At 34.5% G+C, this 18389-nt stretch overlaps 2 protein-coding genes across 2 annotated transcripts; one reads left to right on the top strand and one right to left on the bottom strand.

Moving 5' to 3' along the window:
• Window positions 1–7098: 7098 nt before the first annotated feature.
• LOC112594512 (zinc finger MYM-type protein 1-like) lies at window positions 7099–9363 on the bottom strand. Its single transcript, XM_025339317.1, has one exon. It carries the CDS (start codon window positions 9361–9363, stop codon window positions 7099–7101), a length of 2265 nt encoding a protein of 754 aa, XP_025195102.1.
• A 2935-nt stretch (window positions 9364–12298) lies between these two features.
• LOC112594511 (piggyBac transposable element-derived protein 3-like) lies at window positions 12299–14034 on the top strand. Its single transcript, XM_025339316.1, has 3 exons — window positions 12299–12439; window positions 13032–13662; window positions 13724–14034. Exons 1-3 carry the CDS (start codon window positions 12299–12301, stop codon window positions 14032–14034), a joined length of 1083 nt encoding a protein of 360 aa, XP_025195101.1.
• The last annotated feature ends 4355 nt before the right edge of the window (window positions 14035–18389 follow it).

Here is an 18389-nt window from a genome sequence, read left to right as displayed (position 1 = left end):
ACAAATGCATATCGCATCCAGTGTCAACCAGGGCCAACGCCTCCTGGCCTAGGATATACTCGTACACGGGTTTTACGATTCTACCATCAGTATTGAGGGCGTTGACCTGGTAAACATTACCCGGTCCACCGGAGCGGCCAGGCGCACCTGCATGCTGGTTGTTGGACTTAGTTGGACAAGCAAACGATTTGTGCCCATACTCTCGACAGGCAAAACATTTGGGCCCTTTACCCGCATCGGGACACTCCCGCGACTGGTGTCCTCGACCACCACAACTGTAGCACCTTATTTCTACCGGTCCATTATGCGCGGGTGTGGGAGGTGCATTCCTGGATTCATCGTTCCGTCTTCCGCACATCCTATCATAGAACTCCAACTTCACTTTGAATCCAGGGATGGACGTTGTACCATACAGTATACTTTTATTAACAACCGCATCTGGAATCCCACAAATGACATAGTCGATCAGCGAGTCATCGGATACATCTCCTTGCATTGCCAATTCACGCTTGCGATACAAGTATTGCAACAACGTCTCATTTCGCTGCTTCACGTCAGTGGAGAGCAATCGGTGAACATCTGCGGTTGTTAGCCGACTCCGGAACTCAGCAAGCAATCGAGCGCGTAGTACTGTCCATGAGGTCAAACCATCTTCCGACCTGACAAAAGCCTGCGCCGTTCCTAAAAGCAAGCGTTTGCAGTAAACAAACTTGTGTAGGTCTGACCAAGCGCATAACAACGCCATTTCCTCGAAGTCATTGAGCCACTTCACTACCGAACAATGGCCATCGCCCGTGAAGGGTGACAACGCGTCTTGGACATCACCGAATTTCATTGTATTGCTACTTGTAGCTTCAGTCTCTACGTGAACGCTACTGACGCTCGGCGACCGCTTCCTAGCCGCTGACTTCCGTTTACGAGGAGGCATTTATGCGCACTCAACTCTCACAATCACACAACACGCCAATAACAATTAGCCGTAATCACGGTTCGTGCTTTATCAATGATAATAGCTCACAACAATTCGCGCAATCACATCGACTGATACGAATACCTCTGTAGGTTAGATAATAACCACGGTACCGATACAATGAACTTTGTTGCTGATAAGCGGAAATTTGAGGTTATGTAAATGGCGATATATAACAACCTACAACGCACCACGTTTTCGAGCGCGAAATAACAAAGGCGTACCGTGTACGTCGTATGACAGTTAAAGACACGGGTAAGCGGCGAATTTCGAACCACGCACTATTACGCAAAACGAACGACAACTCGCGAACAAGACAGTCAGTATAAGTCTCTACGCACCGGCTACACAATTTGGAATAACAATTTTCGATTACGATCTCGGACAGGCCCCCAAAATGTGGGATCAGTAGGAATAATGCTAACCAAATTGAACTATGACTCAATATATTACAACATAGCGACAACAAATTACAAAATATGACAAACAATTGAATAGAGTAACGACAACAACACCATAACTCGTCGGGCGTCACAACATCACTGACCTCCCCGGCTTGGTTATCACACTGCCTTGGTCGACACCAGTGTTACCACCCCACATTCAAGATTGTTAGCATGTAGTTGATAACGTCGTCAGTATTTAGGTGCTGGTGCTCACAACTCTCCAGGAAGCATGCCACTGCCTGCGTGGGGTTGGCACCACGCAGTGCAACTAGGTTCCATTGGCACATCTCAGCGTATGCGCGTTCCGCCCTCGCTATCGGCTCCTCCTGTGCGGGGTTTCTAAACCGTATCCCTACTGTAGACCTAGCTATGTACCCTATCACCCCGCCCACTTCATAACTCCTCCTCAGGAACTCCGCTCTGTTACATGATATAAATGTCTTTAATGGATGGACCTCGTACCCTAATTTTTCATATGTGTCCATTATACATGCTGCTCCGTCTATGGACCTCGTCGTGAGAATGACATCATCGCCTTGGGCGTACAAGTTCGCTATGTCGATCGGCTTACGTAACCGGGCCTGCGCTATATCTCTGATGACATTGAAGCTAGCGATATTTATGATAGTGTCCAGTACAGCAGTCCATCGCCACCCTGATGGTAGGCCGTTATTCCACTCTGCAACCAGGGACTCAGCTGACACTGTTGCTCCCTTATCGAACAGCGAGTCCCACAATGCCTCCCACACTTTCTCTATATCAGGCTGTGACTGCACATTAGGTAGTATATGATCCCACACTGCCTCCAGAACCACAGCGACAGACACTCTGGTTTGACGCTTATCGAAGTTACCTTGATCTAGCGGCAACTTCTACGTACTGTCGTCTCTCACCGCTTGTATGAGGTTCATATCGATATCCTCGTTACCGGCGGAACCATCAAACAGGGTGGACGCCATACTCCCTGAGAAGCTGGCCTCCAATACGTGTGATAGGTAATTCATCTTCCTATTAACCTTGTTCCCTGTCTTTACCACCGGGCGAATCTTCCCACTCTCCGCCTTTTGCATTACTATCATGACCTCACGGTGGGGGGGTGGTCAATTCTTGTACTATGGCTCGGTCTGATGACACCGTCCCTTCCACCGTCTTCATCCTCCTACTGCGTGCTGGCTTACCATCTATCTCAATGACAGTAGTGTCCCCGTCCCCGCTCTTCCCTTCCATCCATCCATTCACTTTCCGTTCCTAACCCAGTCCTGGACTGACAATACCCTAAGCGGGGTCTTCCAATGCTGTGACATGAACTGTTGGGTCGCAACATACAGTTCGTCCATGTAAGCATCCTCGCCTAGTGGTCCCCCTAGGTAATTCTTATCACATAGCAACTCCTCCACCTCTGGTCTCATATTCTCAATGTCCTTGTACGACACGTAACCATACTGTAACTCCCAGTAGCACAACTGCCTCCAGTGTGGGTGGATGAAGGGGCCTCCCATCTTCATTAACCCAGTCATTATTTTGCACATGGCCATTACCCCGTGTTGACACGCCCTCGGTTTCTTATCTCGTAGGTAGTGGTACTGAGAGAGGATGGTACCCGCGACCCCGCCCGGTTGAAGGCGGCCAAGTATGTGTAACCCATCTTCCAACAACCCCTTGGGTAGTGTGCAACACTTACACCTGTGGTTCCTATCCATACGATACCGTTTTAGGCTCCATATCATCTCATTGCCTGGGGCTTCCCACCCCACACTCCCGCAATCACAGTCCATATCAGCACCCATCTTTAATTCCTCGGTCCGTAGCCTAGATGAAAAGTGTTTGACGTACTTTCCTGGTGACCACCCGGGCTCAGGGTGAATGGACGTCACCCTTCCCCACTCACTCACCCTGTATCTGCACGTTGTGCACGAACATCCTACTCTACCTTCCCCGCCTCCCACGCGCCCGTGGATGGCTTTACTGGCTGTTTGACGATCAGTGCGTGCGTCGCTCCAACGGCCAATTCTGCCTCTAGCGGTCCTACCCCCTGTTTGTCCAATGGATTCGCGCCACCGACCAAAGCCTCGTCGCTCAGAGGCGGGCCAACGTCGTCTCTGTTCCATTTCTCTCTTCCGTGCCAGTCCTGGCGCGGCCGAGAGAGGTCGTCCACCTTTGCCGTTAGCTCCGCTAACTTTTCATATCAAAAACCTGAATACGCCACAGAAAGCGACCGGTTTATTACTGCTGTGAAGAGGAGCTGCCATTGGAATCAAGGAGCCTCACCACCAGTCAACAGTCGTCGCAGTCAAGGAGCCACATCCAACGTTGAGGAACCACTGCTGCCGACCAATACACATACCAGCCCAGGTAGAAGTCTACCCAGTATAAGGTACGTGCCACTAGTCATTCGATGTTCCCATAGTCTACGTTTCTAAAACGTAGTATACTGTGTGGAATAAGTCGACTTAGTACAAGTGTCATTCCCAACACCTCTGTACTACCGTCGTAAATCTAGTGGTACGTACATACTGTGGTAAGGTAAATATTATTACCCCCAATATATTGAATTGTATATGATGTTTTTATTGTGCGTTCCTAAAGGGACTTAATTTAAATATTATATATGTAAATGAATCTATAATGTAAAAAACCTAACCTTGAAAGTTAATAAAACAAAAAGAAATTACACAACAATTCACGTTTTATTACATACCAATATTGGGTTCGCGGTGAATTGGTCGCGAACAATTGATCGCGAATACAATTGGTCGCCAAGATAATTGTAACGAACCCAACCTTCGACGTGGCGGGGGTGTTCGTTTGTATATAATATATTTTCGGGTTCAAAATAATAAATACGGCAGAACAATTCTTAATAGTAGCGTTGTACAATATAATGAATTAACGCAAAAGACAGTAACTTTAAACAATAAATTATAAATCAGAATATATAATAATAGTAATAGCGACGCTCGGCGCTATAGAATAATCAATAATTGACATAGTATAATTGATAATACTAGTATGATAATCGATAATTCAATTACGCAATAATAATAATAAATAATTATGCGCTACAGGTCAATGAATAATATAATAATAATGATTTATAATGGACAAGTAGTCAAAAACAATACATGGTATAACTTTTCACATGACCTGGCTTATGATGGCGATGAGTTGCACTGGTAATGGTTTGATTTGAGATGAAATGGCTGCGTGGGAACAGTCGACGATGTCGACATTCATACCGACAATCTTGGTAAGGCTCCGCACAGTAACATCTTACATGAGATCACACATCGATCGAAGCTAACGTGGTGCCGGATCCAGATATACGCGAACACAATTCCAGGAACAAGGTATAATATACGTGCAGCAACAATATTCATGTGTTTTATCGACGGTCACCAACACTGACGATCGACATACACCGTCGTGCGGCGCTCAGGGCGGCGGGCGACCGCGCAAATTATCAAACCGGTCGGCTGTGCATATATTCAGCATGAGGTCACAAAACCTGACCTGTGGACACATTGATAAATTACAACGTGATAATTGATCGCCAAACGAACTTTTTTAGTTTTTTAAGTATTTTATTTTAAATTTTCATTATTGAGTTCATATCATTATATTGTTATTAAGTATTTATTATTGATATTATATACCCATATGGGCATTATTAGTTTATTTCTATCGTTTCTAATCACGGCGGCATAATCTCAAATTGTTCGTCGAAAGCCAACGTCTTCTCGTTGTTAAATTATCAATACCGTGAAGTCACCTAAGTTTATTATTATATAATTGTCAAATTAACTTGTATTAGTTTTAAGGTGATATCAACATGGCCGTGATTAAATTGTTATTATTATTATCCACTATATACATAATCTATTTATTATTTTTTTTTAATTAAAATTAGCATTTAACTGTACGTTATTTAAAAATAAAACAATAAGAATACTTAAATATTCTAAAATAATAAACATAAAATTCGGTAATATACCTAGGATAATAAAATACTTAAAAAACTAAAAAAAGTTCGTTTGGCGATCAATTATCTTGGCGACCAATTGTATTCGCGATCAATTCGCCCGCGATTAATTCACCGGCGACCAATAATTGTTCGCGACCAATTCACCGGATACCCCAATATTGATAGACCATTAGTTATTAAAAATGATATAAATAATGATTCAAACCTTACACCAAATATAATAGATTATACTACCATTTGTCAACCTGGTCTTAGAACTACAGACAACTTAGAAATAAATAATGTGATTTTACCTTCTACAACAAGTAAAAATATATTTCCAGAATTCAATAGAAAAATAACAAGAAAACCTAAGTCTAAACTTCTATCAATAATACAAACATATACTCCTACAATAATGTATCTTGAACAAAAATGTAAATATAAGAATTATCTAATCAAAAAAAAGGCAAGAGAATGAAAAAAAAATATCAAATATCAAATAGTGCAAATTTTTAAACCAAATTTAATTGTCTCAATTTTATTTATAACAGTTTAAACATTTAGATGACAGAAAAAATACATTAGATAGATTTTGAATAATTTAAAAAAATAAAAATTTACTTATATAAATGACATTTATAAAAGTTAAAACAGTTGAATTTATTTAACACTCCAATTTCCAATGATAACAATAAATTGATTTTAGATCTCAAATCAATGATTTTAAATGGATTAAATTTGACTATTATAGAATCTGATTATAACATAAAGATTAAAAAATATTAAATACAAATACAAAAAGGTAATGTACTATTGAACAATAAAACAAACAAATTGAACCCATAGTTGTATCAATTAATTATATATACAGTACTAAAATTAAATTATTTTAATTTAAATAAAAATTTAAAATAATAATTAGGTTAAGAGAATGTCGCACCTACATGTGTTGTCTCCGTCTTACACACGTACGATATAGTACTTTTCATTCACCAGTTTCAGTTGTGTGCTTTTAGTTTGATATTAAAATAAATTGATCAAACTTTTTGGTAAGAACATTGTCTGTGTTACAATATTTTAATTTTTAAGTGAGTTATGAGTATGAAAAATATGAAAATCCTCAATTCACTTAAAAATTAAAACGTTGTAAAAAACCAATGAGAAAACATAGACAATGTTCTTACCTAAAAGTTTAATAATAGATCAATTTATTTTAATATCAAAATTAAAAGCACACTATTGAAACTAATGGACGAAAATTTACTATATCGTACGTGTTGAAGACGGGGACAACACGTACGGGTGCAAACGTTCTCTTAACACAATATTTAATTTTTCATTACTAGGTCATAAACTAATGATTTATTACCCAATTTCTAAAGATTATTATATAAATATAGACGAAGAATTTAAATTTAAATATAGACATATTTTACAAGAAATGTTGTTTCATTGTAAATTCAGTTTGAGTACCTAAGTATATTCAATATTGTCACCACTAAACCACCACACACTCAGGGCCGGATTTAGAACAAGTGCCGCCCTAGGCCATTTTAAATATGCCGCCCCTATCCCAAGAAAAAAAAAAAATGATGTTATTATTTCCAATAAATTTATTTCAATTTTAAATAAATTAGGTCAATAGTCATTATAAACAAAACAAATAATTCTAAATTCTAAATAGCAGTGTAAATGTTTAAATCTTATACCTATGTTATCTATAACATTTTACGACGAACTTTTTTAGTCGCGAAATCGTCGATAATATCATCATAATTTATACTTCGAAGCATCTCAGATTCTATATGTAGTATTGATGTCGCATTTAATCTATCTGACTCCAAAGTTGAACGAAGATGCGATTTTACTCTTTTTAATGCTGAAAATGACCGCTCTGCTGTACAATTTGTTGCAAACGTGCACAAATACATACGTAACGCTGTTGTGACGTTTGGGTAAATATCTATTAATTCATCTGTATACAACATCTGACAAAGTTCTTGAGCGCTTCTTTTTTTGTCCGATTTAAAAAAAAGATGATCACGCAAATGAAGACATTCATTTGTAAATGATTCTTCAATATCATTAGGATATTGTTCTATAAGTGCCCTAGTTTTTTTAAAAATAATTTCCTCGTCAAAACTACATATATTCGTAAGAAAATCAAACTTGACACATAAATCTTTATACGAACTGCCACGTCTTACAAGTTCAGCTTTCAATTTATCCAATATAACGAAGAATACATTTATTCTGAAATCTTCCTTGCCTGTTTCTGTTATCACTTCATTCATTGTTTCGTCGAATTGACGTTTTCTTTTAACAGTTCTCCGCTTGTCTTTTTTATACTGTATTTCACCGCATATTTGTATAGCTTTTCTTTCATATTCTTCAAAATTATTTCTAATTCTAGATATATACTGCTCTAAAGATCCATATAATTCAACGACCATTCCTAATTCAATATTAACTGATTGAAGTTTTTTATTAACTATATGAAACCTTTCTAATACTTCGTTCCAAAAAACAGCCATAAAGCACATTTCTATAGTATTTAAAGGTTTCAAAAGAACCAAAGCGTCAAATTTTGTTACAGGTTTTTCATTGGCATCGTCAATAATAGCCTGTAAAGCGTTTTTAATTTCACTCCAAGAAGTATATAAAGATTTACCCGCTTCGTATCTTGCTGACCATCGGGTTTGAGACAAACTTTTTACACACTTGGCCTTTTTTAAATAAAATAGTAAAATTTCCCAACGATGGGTAGATGCTGTGAAAAAGTTATATAATTCTTGTAGATACCTAAAATATGTTGTCGATTTTTCACAGCAATCCACGGCAGATATCCCCACAAGGTTTAGGGAATGTGCTGAGCAAGGAACATAAATGGCAAGCGGAATGACTTCTTTAATTCTGGCTTGAAGGCCAGTGTATTTACCAGCCATGTTACTGGCATTATCATATGATTGCCCGCGGCAATTTTTAAAATCCAAATTATATTGATTAAGTGTATCAAAAACTGCATCAGCAAGTTGTTCAGATTTATGCCCAGTATTGGCAATAAACTTTAAAAATCGTTCTATAGGAGTACCATCTTTTGAAAGGTATCTTATGATAAAAGACAACTGATCAACATGGGATACGTCGGGCGTCGAATCAACGCTTATCGAAAAATACTTTGAAACTTTGACTTCTTCAACTATTTGTTTTGTAATTTGTTCTGCCATAATTTGTATAAACTCTCCGTATGTCTGTGAAGATAGATACGATGTATTACCACTACCGATTTTACCGTAATGGCGAATATGTTCTAATAGAAAGGGGTCAAATTCTGCTAAAAGTTCTAATGTCATAATAAAATTACCACTATGATACGACCCAAATTTTTCTTCACTGCCTCTCAGTGGTAACCCTCGAATTACTAAAGAACGTACAGTAGCAACTATTCTTTTTAAAATATTTCGCCAATAATTGGTTTCTTGTTCTAATTGCAAAACAATTTCTTGGTTTATTTTACCTGCAGTTTTTCCCCTTTCAATTAATGCAACTGTTGAAGTTTTATGAGGGATAGAATTTTCGTGCTCGTTTAATTTTCGTACAGCATTTTTCCAATCATTAAAACCAATAGTTACTAATGTTGATAAATGTGTACTTCCAAAGAGTCGACATGGTGCACAAAACACTGAACCAGTAGATTTCGAAAACACTAACCATGGTCGTGACTGTACTTCACCATTTATACGTGTTCTAACAAATAATGATTTATTTAAAAATCTATTTTTGTCAGGATACTCACGTTTAGAACATGTAAAATCATCATTTAAATTTTGATTTATTCCGTGTTTTGCCACATAATCGCGAGTTACATCATTAATAATCCATTTAGCCGGATCATTATTATCAATATAAAGTGTATCTGAATCCACATTTAAAGTAGAAGTTGTTAAGTTATTAATTACAAAATTCGATTCGCACTTAGTCATTTCTTTGTCGTCAATCGTTTTTTAAATCATGTTGTTGATCATTATCAGGTGCATTCAAAGAAGACGGTGTAGTAGGTTTAAAGAAAGTACTTAGTTTAGGTATTTTATTTAGAACTTTAATCTCTTTATATTCTTTATCTTTGGCTCGCTTTTTATACTCTGAACCACTAAAACGTTTACGACCGTCACTCATGTTGAAAAAATGTTAATTGCTGTAAATTTAATACGTGAATTATTAATTATTAAATATTATATTGTGTTGTCGTAATATGCACTGCCCGACAATGACGAACAATAAACTGAAATGAAGTGTGGTCGTGTGTGATGTGGATACACAATATCTCTCGTCAATTTCTATATATATAATATTATTATCGTAATTACTTTTAGGAACAACTCATATTATATACCTAGGTATCTTATCTTTATAATTCACATTACAAGAAAATTGATTTCGTGTTATTGATATTTTAAGTGTCATGCACTCGTATATTTTACACACAGATATCTATACTACTAATATACTAATATATATTTCTGTCTTCTATATAAAAATCTGTGATTTTATATTACGATTACGATAAATACGATAGCTTATTAAGACGCAGGCCACAGAATTAACCAATGTGTCAAATTCATGGATTTACTTTTATGTTTTTTAAATACTTATATCAAATATTATATAATATTAATTTACGCAGACACGCAGTTACATAAATGCATAAAATATTCATATAATTTTTTTTTTATTTCTTACAAAATTTGCCGCCCTAGGCCCGGGCCTCACGGGCCTAGGCGTAAATACGGCCCTGCACACACTACCTATACATATTTTTTATACATTGTTTTAAGTTATAATATTAAAAAATTCACAAGGTTGTTTCTACTGTCTTTAAAAACTACATCTACAGTACCTACATTTATTATTTCTGTTTTCTGCAAAAAATTATAATCCTTACTAACTAGTAGAAGGTAAAATTACATTGATAATAATATAAGTTTCTTACCTTGTTTCATTTTTATACAGTAGAAAGTACTAACTCCGGTGCAAATCATATGAGTACAGAAATAACTTCTTTTAAAAACACTTTATCAACATTATTGTCCATCACTTTGGTAGGAACATACTGCAAATATTATAAATATAGTTAAAATTGACGCGGATTCGGCGACTGTCGTGTTTTACTCGTTGAGTGATTTCTCGTGCGGAACAAAATATAAAAAAAAAAAACAAAAAATAAAGCCGTTGTTTTGTCGTTTAAGATAAATAATGTCGGTTATTTTATTTAGTTTTAAATAATATAAATTTCAACAATAATAAACAATATGAATAAAATGCACTAAGAAAAAAAAAACCATATAACAAAGGTTGACCGACGATGGTGAAATAACACCTTCGGGTGTGCAAGATAAAGTGTTTGTCGTTGCGGGGACCGGTACTCGTCTAGCACTTGTCTTCCTGTCCCACCTAGGCCTTTACGGCGTTGGTGGGAGAGTTGACAATATCGTGATTTTACCCGTGTTGGTGGTGGTGATAGTGAATACCGGTCGCTGCGGTGTCTGTACTTTGTACCGACGACGACCGTTGCGTACCGTGTCAAAATTAAATAAGTAATAATAAAATTGATACTTGTGCGTTATCGCGACTACCTCATATTATGGGTTATACGACGCTAATTTATACGCGATTCTATTTCTAATTCTATTTTTTCCAATGTCGTTACAATCGCACTTATTGCAATTTTTATAGACTAGCTGGGTAACTTTTAGGACACTTAGAGAGCTTTCAGACGAGACAGTTTGTGGCCGGCTACAAGAATCTTGCCACCGTACACAAAAAGTAGACATTGCTTCACACGAGACACCTTACCATACACTCGTGTCCGATTCACTATGTTGAAATGTATAAAAATATTTTCCAGACGCCTATTCGTGGTGCGAGCTCTTGATTTTAAAATACTTAAATACTAAAATACGTATACATTTTTTAATTAGTTAATTTTTTTAAATGGACGTAGATACAGCAATTATGCTTTATGCCTTAATAATTAAAAAACGAAACAAAAAAATTAAAAAACAAAGACTATTGTGGGTACATCCAATTGTCAGTCAAAGAAATGAAAAAGGACATTTTCAAAATGTATTTCCTGATCTCTTACAATACCCTTCAAAGTTTTTTAATTATTTTCGTATGTCGAGGAATTCGATTTTTGAATTGCACGATGCTATAAAATATGATATCCGAAAAGAGGATACAAACATGCGCAAGTCAATAACTACGGAAGAACGATTAGCTGTAACATTAAGGCAGGGACGGCGCTATGTTTTTATTCATATAGATAATTAAGATATAAAACGTACTTTAATAAGTAACACTGAAATTTATTAGAGTTAAAATGATAAATATAACATTTAAATTTATATAAAGAAACTAAACATACTCGTATAAAATATAAGAAACAGTTGAAATAAATAAAATAAAAAATAAACACTATGTAAAATAATATTAAAATAAATAATATGATAAAATACTTGCTATAACCCTTACAGACCGACAAGGCACGATCGTGAGGGTATGGTTTTTTTTTCTTTTGTTATATTTATTCTACTCTGTTCAGACCGGTCTCGCACGATTGTGAAGGTTACGTTCTATCGTTTTATCTAATTTTAAAAGTAATCGGGTAAAACCCAGCCATGCTTCAAGTACTATTAGTTTTAGGTTTTTATCAATTTAATATATCCATATTATTCGAGTTATTTTCTCTGTGTATATTTGCCATACTAATTATTTTGTCGTTTCGTTTTATTCATCATAAGATTTCAAAACTTTTTCTAACATCACTGGCTACTTAATATTTGTTTTTGTCGCCGTATTCGCGCGGACAATAATTACGTTCGTGAGTATCCGGTCTATTGTTACGTATTTGCGTCTACCATGAATGCCGATCAAATTTTAGATTTGTTAGAAGATTCTGACTTAGAATTTGAAGATAACGACGATTATGATGCAGATCCAAGCTTTACTTTACCTAATCAACACGGAAATAATATTTTGTGTGAGTCAAGTGATTCTGAAGTATAATTAGATGCAGTAAAGGACGAACAACTTGAAACTGGCAGACAAGTAAGTGTCGACCATATTGTTAACGAGGGTAATGAAAATGGTTCGATTTTCGAAAAAGTTAAGTGGCGCATACAGTCATTTACATCTAAAATATTCTCCGAAAAATTTCCGAAAACGTTACCTGTGGGTACACCTATGGAATATTTAAAAAAATATTTTCCCGAAGAATTATATGAACTAGTGGCGTTGTGCACTAATCAATATTACATGGAAAATACGGGTAAAATATTAAAGACAACTTCTATTGAAATGAAACAATTTTTTGGGATTCACGTTATTATTGGTTGTATTAAATTTCCTCGTCTCCGAATGTATTGGAGTGCTAAGTTTCGATACGATCCTGTTGCATCGATAATGTCACGAGATCGGTTTTTTCAATTAAGAGTCAATCTACATTTTGCAAATTTGGTTAGTGATGAAGTGAAAAAAAATAACAAACTATGGAAAGTTCAACCACTCATAGAACAGGTGCTTATCTGTTAGGCGATCATCAACTTATTATTCAATTGATGAACAAATGATACCTTTTCTTGGACGTTGTCAGATAAGACAGTTTGTGAAAGGTAAACCTAGACCAGTTGGTCTCAAACATTTTGTAATTACTACGTCTGATGGTCTAATTATCGATTATGAAATTTACCAAAGACTAACCACGCCTTTTTCTGACAAAAGTTTAGGACTCGGACCGGCTGTAATTTTACGTCTTATTATTACAATACCAGATGGTTCATCTGTATTTTTCGATCATTATTTTATGATTATTCCGTTGATGAAAAAATTAGTACAGCTAAAAATTCATGGAACCAGTACTATACAAATGAATCGTCTACAGAAATTCCAATTTAAAGCAGATTCTAAAATGAAAAGAGGAGATTTAGAAGAAGTTATATCTGATGATAAAAATATTTCTATGTTGAAATGGAAAGACAACAAGTCAGTAGTTACGACATCATTGTGTTACGGAGGTTTACCGACAACAACAGTATCCAGATGGGATAAAACACAAAAAAAGTATATTGACGTACAAATTCCTAATATGATATCAAAATACAATGAAAAAATGGGTGGTGTTGATCATTTTGATCAAATGATGGAATATTACAGAACTTGGTTAAAAACAAGAAAATGGCCACTTAAATTTATATTACACTTACTTGACCTATCAGTAACAAACAGTTGGTTTGAATATTTAGAAGATTGTAAAATTAATAAAATACCGAAAAAAAAAAATTAAAGATTTGCTACAGTTCAGATTGGAAATTGGTGAATGCTTAACTATGGCAACACCGCCACCACCTACATATCAAGACACCGAAGAAGATGGAGAACCACCGATAAAAATAAAACCACCTGCACCTATACCAGGTGACGATGTAAGACTCGATGCATATCATCATGAGCCGAGAGCAATGGACCTTAAAGCTCCCCTAAGTTGTAGATACAAAGGTTATACAAGTAGGTCAAAAGTTATGTGTACAAAATGTAAAACATTTTTGTGGATGTCCAAAGGTAAAATGTGTTTTGAGAATTATCACCAGCTGAAATAAATATTATTTATTATATTTAAAAATTCAAAAAGAATTATAAGTATTGATGTTGTTTTTTTTAAAATAAAGTTAATAAAATTATTATTTATTAAAATTCAACGTATTATGTTTCAAACAAAATAAAGTTTTTTTCATACCTATTTTGTATTGATAAACCTGTATATATTTTTTTAGTAGTTTAGACCGAACCCTCACGATTGTGAAGGGGTAGTTTTGACCTCTCCTGGGGTGATTTTTTTTCAATATTTTTTTTGAAATACTTAAGGTATAAGTAGAAATGTTATTAAAGTTAAATTAAAAAAAAATTAAAAAAATTACTTCGGTCTGTAAGGGAAAAATCAACCAGAAATATAAAAGTTAAAGAAATTACTTAAATAATAATAGATAAACAATTTTAATATTTAACTACTTTTACACTATTTATGTTATGAAAGTATCAATCATTAATATTGTAATCATTTATATATGTTACTAAATTTGGTTCATTTGATGACTGATTAGAATATGATTCAATAGGAGAGACGTAGCTTAGTGACGATACTGATAGAGAAGTTGACCTCGATGTTGATGAGTGATTAGAAATATTAGATGAACAAGGGCTAGGTTGTTGTGTCCTAGTTATCACTAATGGTTGTTGAAAGCTGGATTGTGGTCGGTGATATTGAGTATTATATTGTGTATGATGAATTAAGGGTGACATGGGGATACTGTACTGATTATTAAGTTGACAATATGGATCCAAATTCACCGTCATACCTGGAGGTTTTTACATCTGCAATCCATTAGATATAGCTTGCATAATATTCGATTTTACTGACATTTTTAAATGGGCAGGTACTTGCTTAAGGTCATGAACAAGTGACAACATGAACAAGCGATCTGGATCTTCCATGTATACTTTTTCTCTGCGTTCCCTTTCTTGTAAACTTCTCGTTACAGAGTTGAAAAATTAATTTTCATATTCATTTTCAACAGTTTTTTGCTTTTTGGCGGGCTCGTGACGTAAAACATTTTCTAAAACTTCTCCAGTAGTTTCATTTAAGTCGCTATTAACTTCTTCAATGTCATTTTCATTTTCATCTGGAGAATCATGTGATGAACTTAAATTTGAAGTTGTCAGTTTATTTGCTGCACAAGAAGAAGGAAACGATAATTGATTATAATAAACATATGTTTTCCATGTACTTCCTCCTGACCCAAATTTCAAATTCTTTCTTTTAGCCTGTTCTCTAGAAAATGAGTTCCTCAAACTCTTCCATTTTCTTTGTAACTCTAGCACTACAGAGTAAAACATTTCATAATTTATATTTTATTTGTAGGTTAATTATTTTTATTGAATTATATAAATAAAATAATAATAAATTTAGTAGAAGTGTCTTAAGACACTTTTTGTTATTTGTTGAATATTCTTTATTTCCAGATATCTCGCGTCAGGATGTATATTAACAGAACTTCATTACGATTACAGAATTGGAGTATCTACATTGAGTAATATGATACAAGAGACTTATGTTGTAATTTGGGATAATTTAAAAAATACATATATGCCAGAGCCAACGAAAGAAAAATGGGTGGAAATTGCAGAACTCTATTGTAGCATTACAAATTTTCCTAACTGTATTGGCACAATTGATGGAAAACACATCAGGGTAATCAAAGGTAGGCTCATTATACTACAACTATAAACATTTTTTTTCGATTGTTCTCTTAGCTGTTTGTGACGCAAATTATTGTTTTATCGCCGTAGATATCGGAGACTACGGAAAAAATAGCGATTCGTCAATTTTTTAAAAACTCAAATTTTTACAAAAAAATTATTAAAAAAGAACTGTCCATTCCCGAAGATTCAGTACTTCCAGGAGCGAGTGACTATAAACTGCCTTACGTAATTGTGGGAGATGAAGCGTTTGGTTTAAGTCATAATGTAATGCGTCCATATGCCGGAAAAAATTTACCACTAAAGAAAAAAGTGTTTAATTATAGGCTTTCAAGAGTGTAACGATTGTCGTCTATCGACATCGTACATTATTCCTTAAGTAGGGCACACGTTGTTAAAATGCTGAGTGTGAGGAATGGCAAGCGGGGCCGACTGCTGACCTAAGGCTTTTAGGCAGCAGTTTAAGGTATATAACAAGGACCAATACGTGTAGTGTAGGAGAGTGTGTGCGAGGAGTGTGTGTGCGACACCAGGAGCAGACAGACGACCAGAAGACTCCTCAACGATCCGTGCAGCCATCCACCATCCACACTCACGGCTTGTCAATCTACCCGGATCGGTAACCTTCATTCTATTATATAAATCTTAAATTATCTGTTAAATATACGTTACATTTTATACAATTGTGCTTTACTTAAATAAGGTAACCCTGATCTAGTATATTAATATTACACACCGAAGTCGAGTCCCCGAGACCTCGTTAATCAAAACATAACTTTATAGGTAAGAAGACGCGAGAGCGTTGCAAACACGCATGTGAAGAGGGGACGTTACAATTGGTGGAGGCGCTCGTCCCTGGAGTCCCGATTTTTAAGAAATAAAATTTTTCTGAAAAAATTTCGATTCTGAGGTACACCCCTTGTGTTGTTATATTAGTGTATTAGGTCAGGTGAATCTTATGTAAAGTCATTGTCTTTTCAAATTTCTCTTAATGACTAATAATTTTTAATGGACGATAAATTTTATATAAAACGAAATACGAATAATCAAACTGCCAAAGTAACAAACAAAAATATATTATTTTTAAACAAAAATTTCAATTCAGAAATAAATAAAATAAATTTAATAACCTTATTACGATAAATCGAGGAGAACGACTTAGGGGATTTTTTTGAAAATTCTAAATTTGGAAAGATACCTTTTTCGGCTATATTAGTTAAAAAATTTACATTGTGTACATTGTACGAGGTCAAAAGTTTAAGTAAAGAAGAATTTAATAAACTATCACCCGTAGGGAAAAAATTTGAATTTATTATTTCTCAAAAAACGGTAGCGTGGATACATTTGTTAGATAAATCCGAAGTAGTGGGCTTCTTAAAATTTTGTAATATTAATTGTGAAGAATCATCAACTCTCTTAGAATTAAGAAATCTTGCAAAATCGGCTGTAAAAAATTTCAGAATAGAATCACTTGGTAGCGAAGAGAAAGATAACTCTGACGATAGTATAAATCTTACTTTTACAGAAAGCAATCTTTCATTAAATTTAAATAAAAGCCAAGTACATTTTAGTGATAATAATAGTGAATTTAAACCACAACTACAATCCGAAACATTAGAAAATAAAAACAGTACTGTCGAAACTGGAAACGCGGTCCAACAATTAAAAAATCTCTTAATAGACTTGGAAAAATCACGGTCACCAGATTCAAATACTAATAAGCAATCAGAAAATTATAAATTTGAAACTATAGAATTAAATAAAAACTTAAACTTGGAAAATAGCTTAGAAACAATTAATTCAAAGAGTAAAAATTGTCCAATAATATTAGAAACTAAAACAAATTATAATAACGAAGCTGAATATAAATTGAAAACTGCCGAAAATACAAATAAAATAATTTCACAAACTAAAATGGCAAGACTTCAACAATTTGTTCCAAATATTTTTAACGGTTCAGGTGATGAATGCGTTTTAGAATTTTTCGAGTACTTTAATGTAGTAGCTATTGCTAACGATTGGACTTCACAAATAAAATTAACTTATTTACCATTATACTTAAAAAATTCAGCTTATAAACTGTATAAAACATTAATAATGAATAATTTAAATTTAACTTTTGATGAAATAGAACAAATATTTAAAGACAAATTTGCTTCGCCAGCAGAGCCGTCTTAAGGTTTTATGGGGCCCTGGGCCAAACATATTTCGGGGGCCTTATAATACTAAATTATAATATATACATTTTTTAACACATAATGTATTATTATTTATTAAATATTACACTTTATTAGTAAAAAGTGAATTTTTGTTTAAATCTCTGTTACTTTATTCTTTATTTTACTTTCAAAATAAACGGTCAAAAAATACTTTCCTATTAATTATAACGTCAAGATATTAATTATTCATACATCAATATGTTTTATAGTTAAAAAATAAATGTAATTCATTAAACAAAAACTAATATAATTTAAAAAAAAACATGATATAAATTTGTCAATTATTAAATACTCTTTAATGGTTTCTTCCTAGCTTTTTCATTCGCAAAGTCTTCAATAACATTTTCATAATCTAAACTTGATAGTAGTTCATGTTCAATACTCATTAAAGATAAGGAGTTTAACCGTTTCTGGCTCATTGTACTTCTAAGCTCTTCTTTAATTAAATTTAACTTAGAAAATGAACGTTCCCCACTGCA

The sequence above is a fragment of the Melanaphis sacchari genome, unplaced genomic scaffold, assembly GCF_002803265.2.
Source record: "Melanaphis sacchari strain LSU unplaced genomic scaffold, SCAv2.0 Contig230_pilon_pilon, whole genome shotgun sequence".
Classification (NCBI taxonomy): Eukaryota; Metazoa; Arthropoda; class Insecta; order Hemiptera; family Aphididae; genus Melanaphis; species Melanaphis sacchari.
The sequence above is the reverse complement of the archived record's forward strand: the minus strand, read 5'-3'. Positions and strand labels throughout refer to the sequence as shown.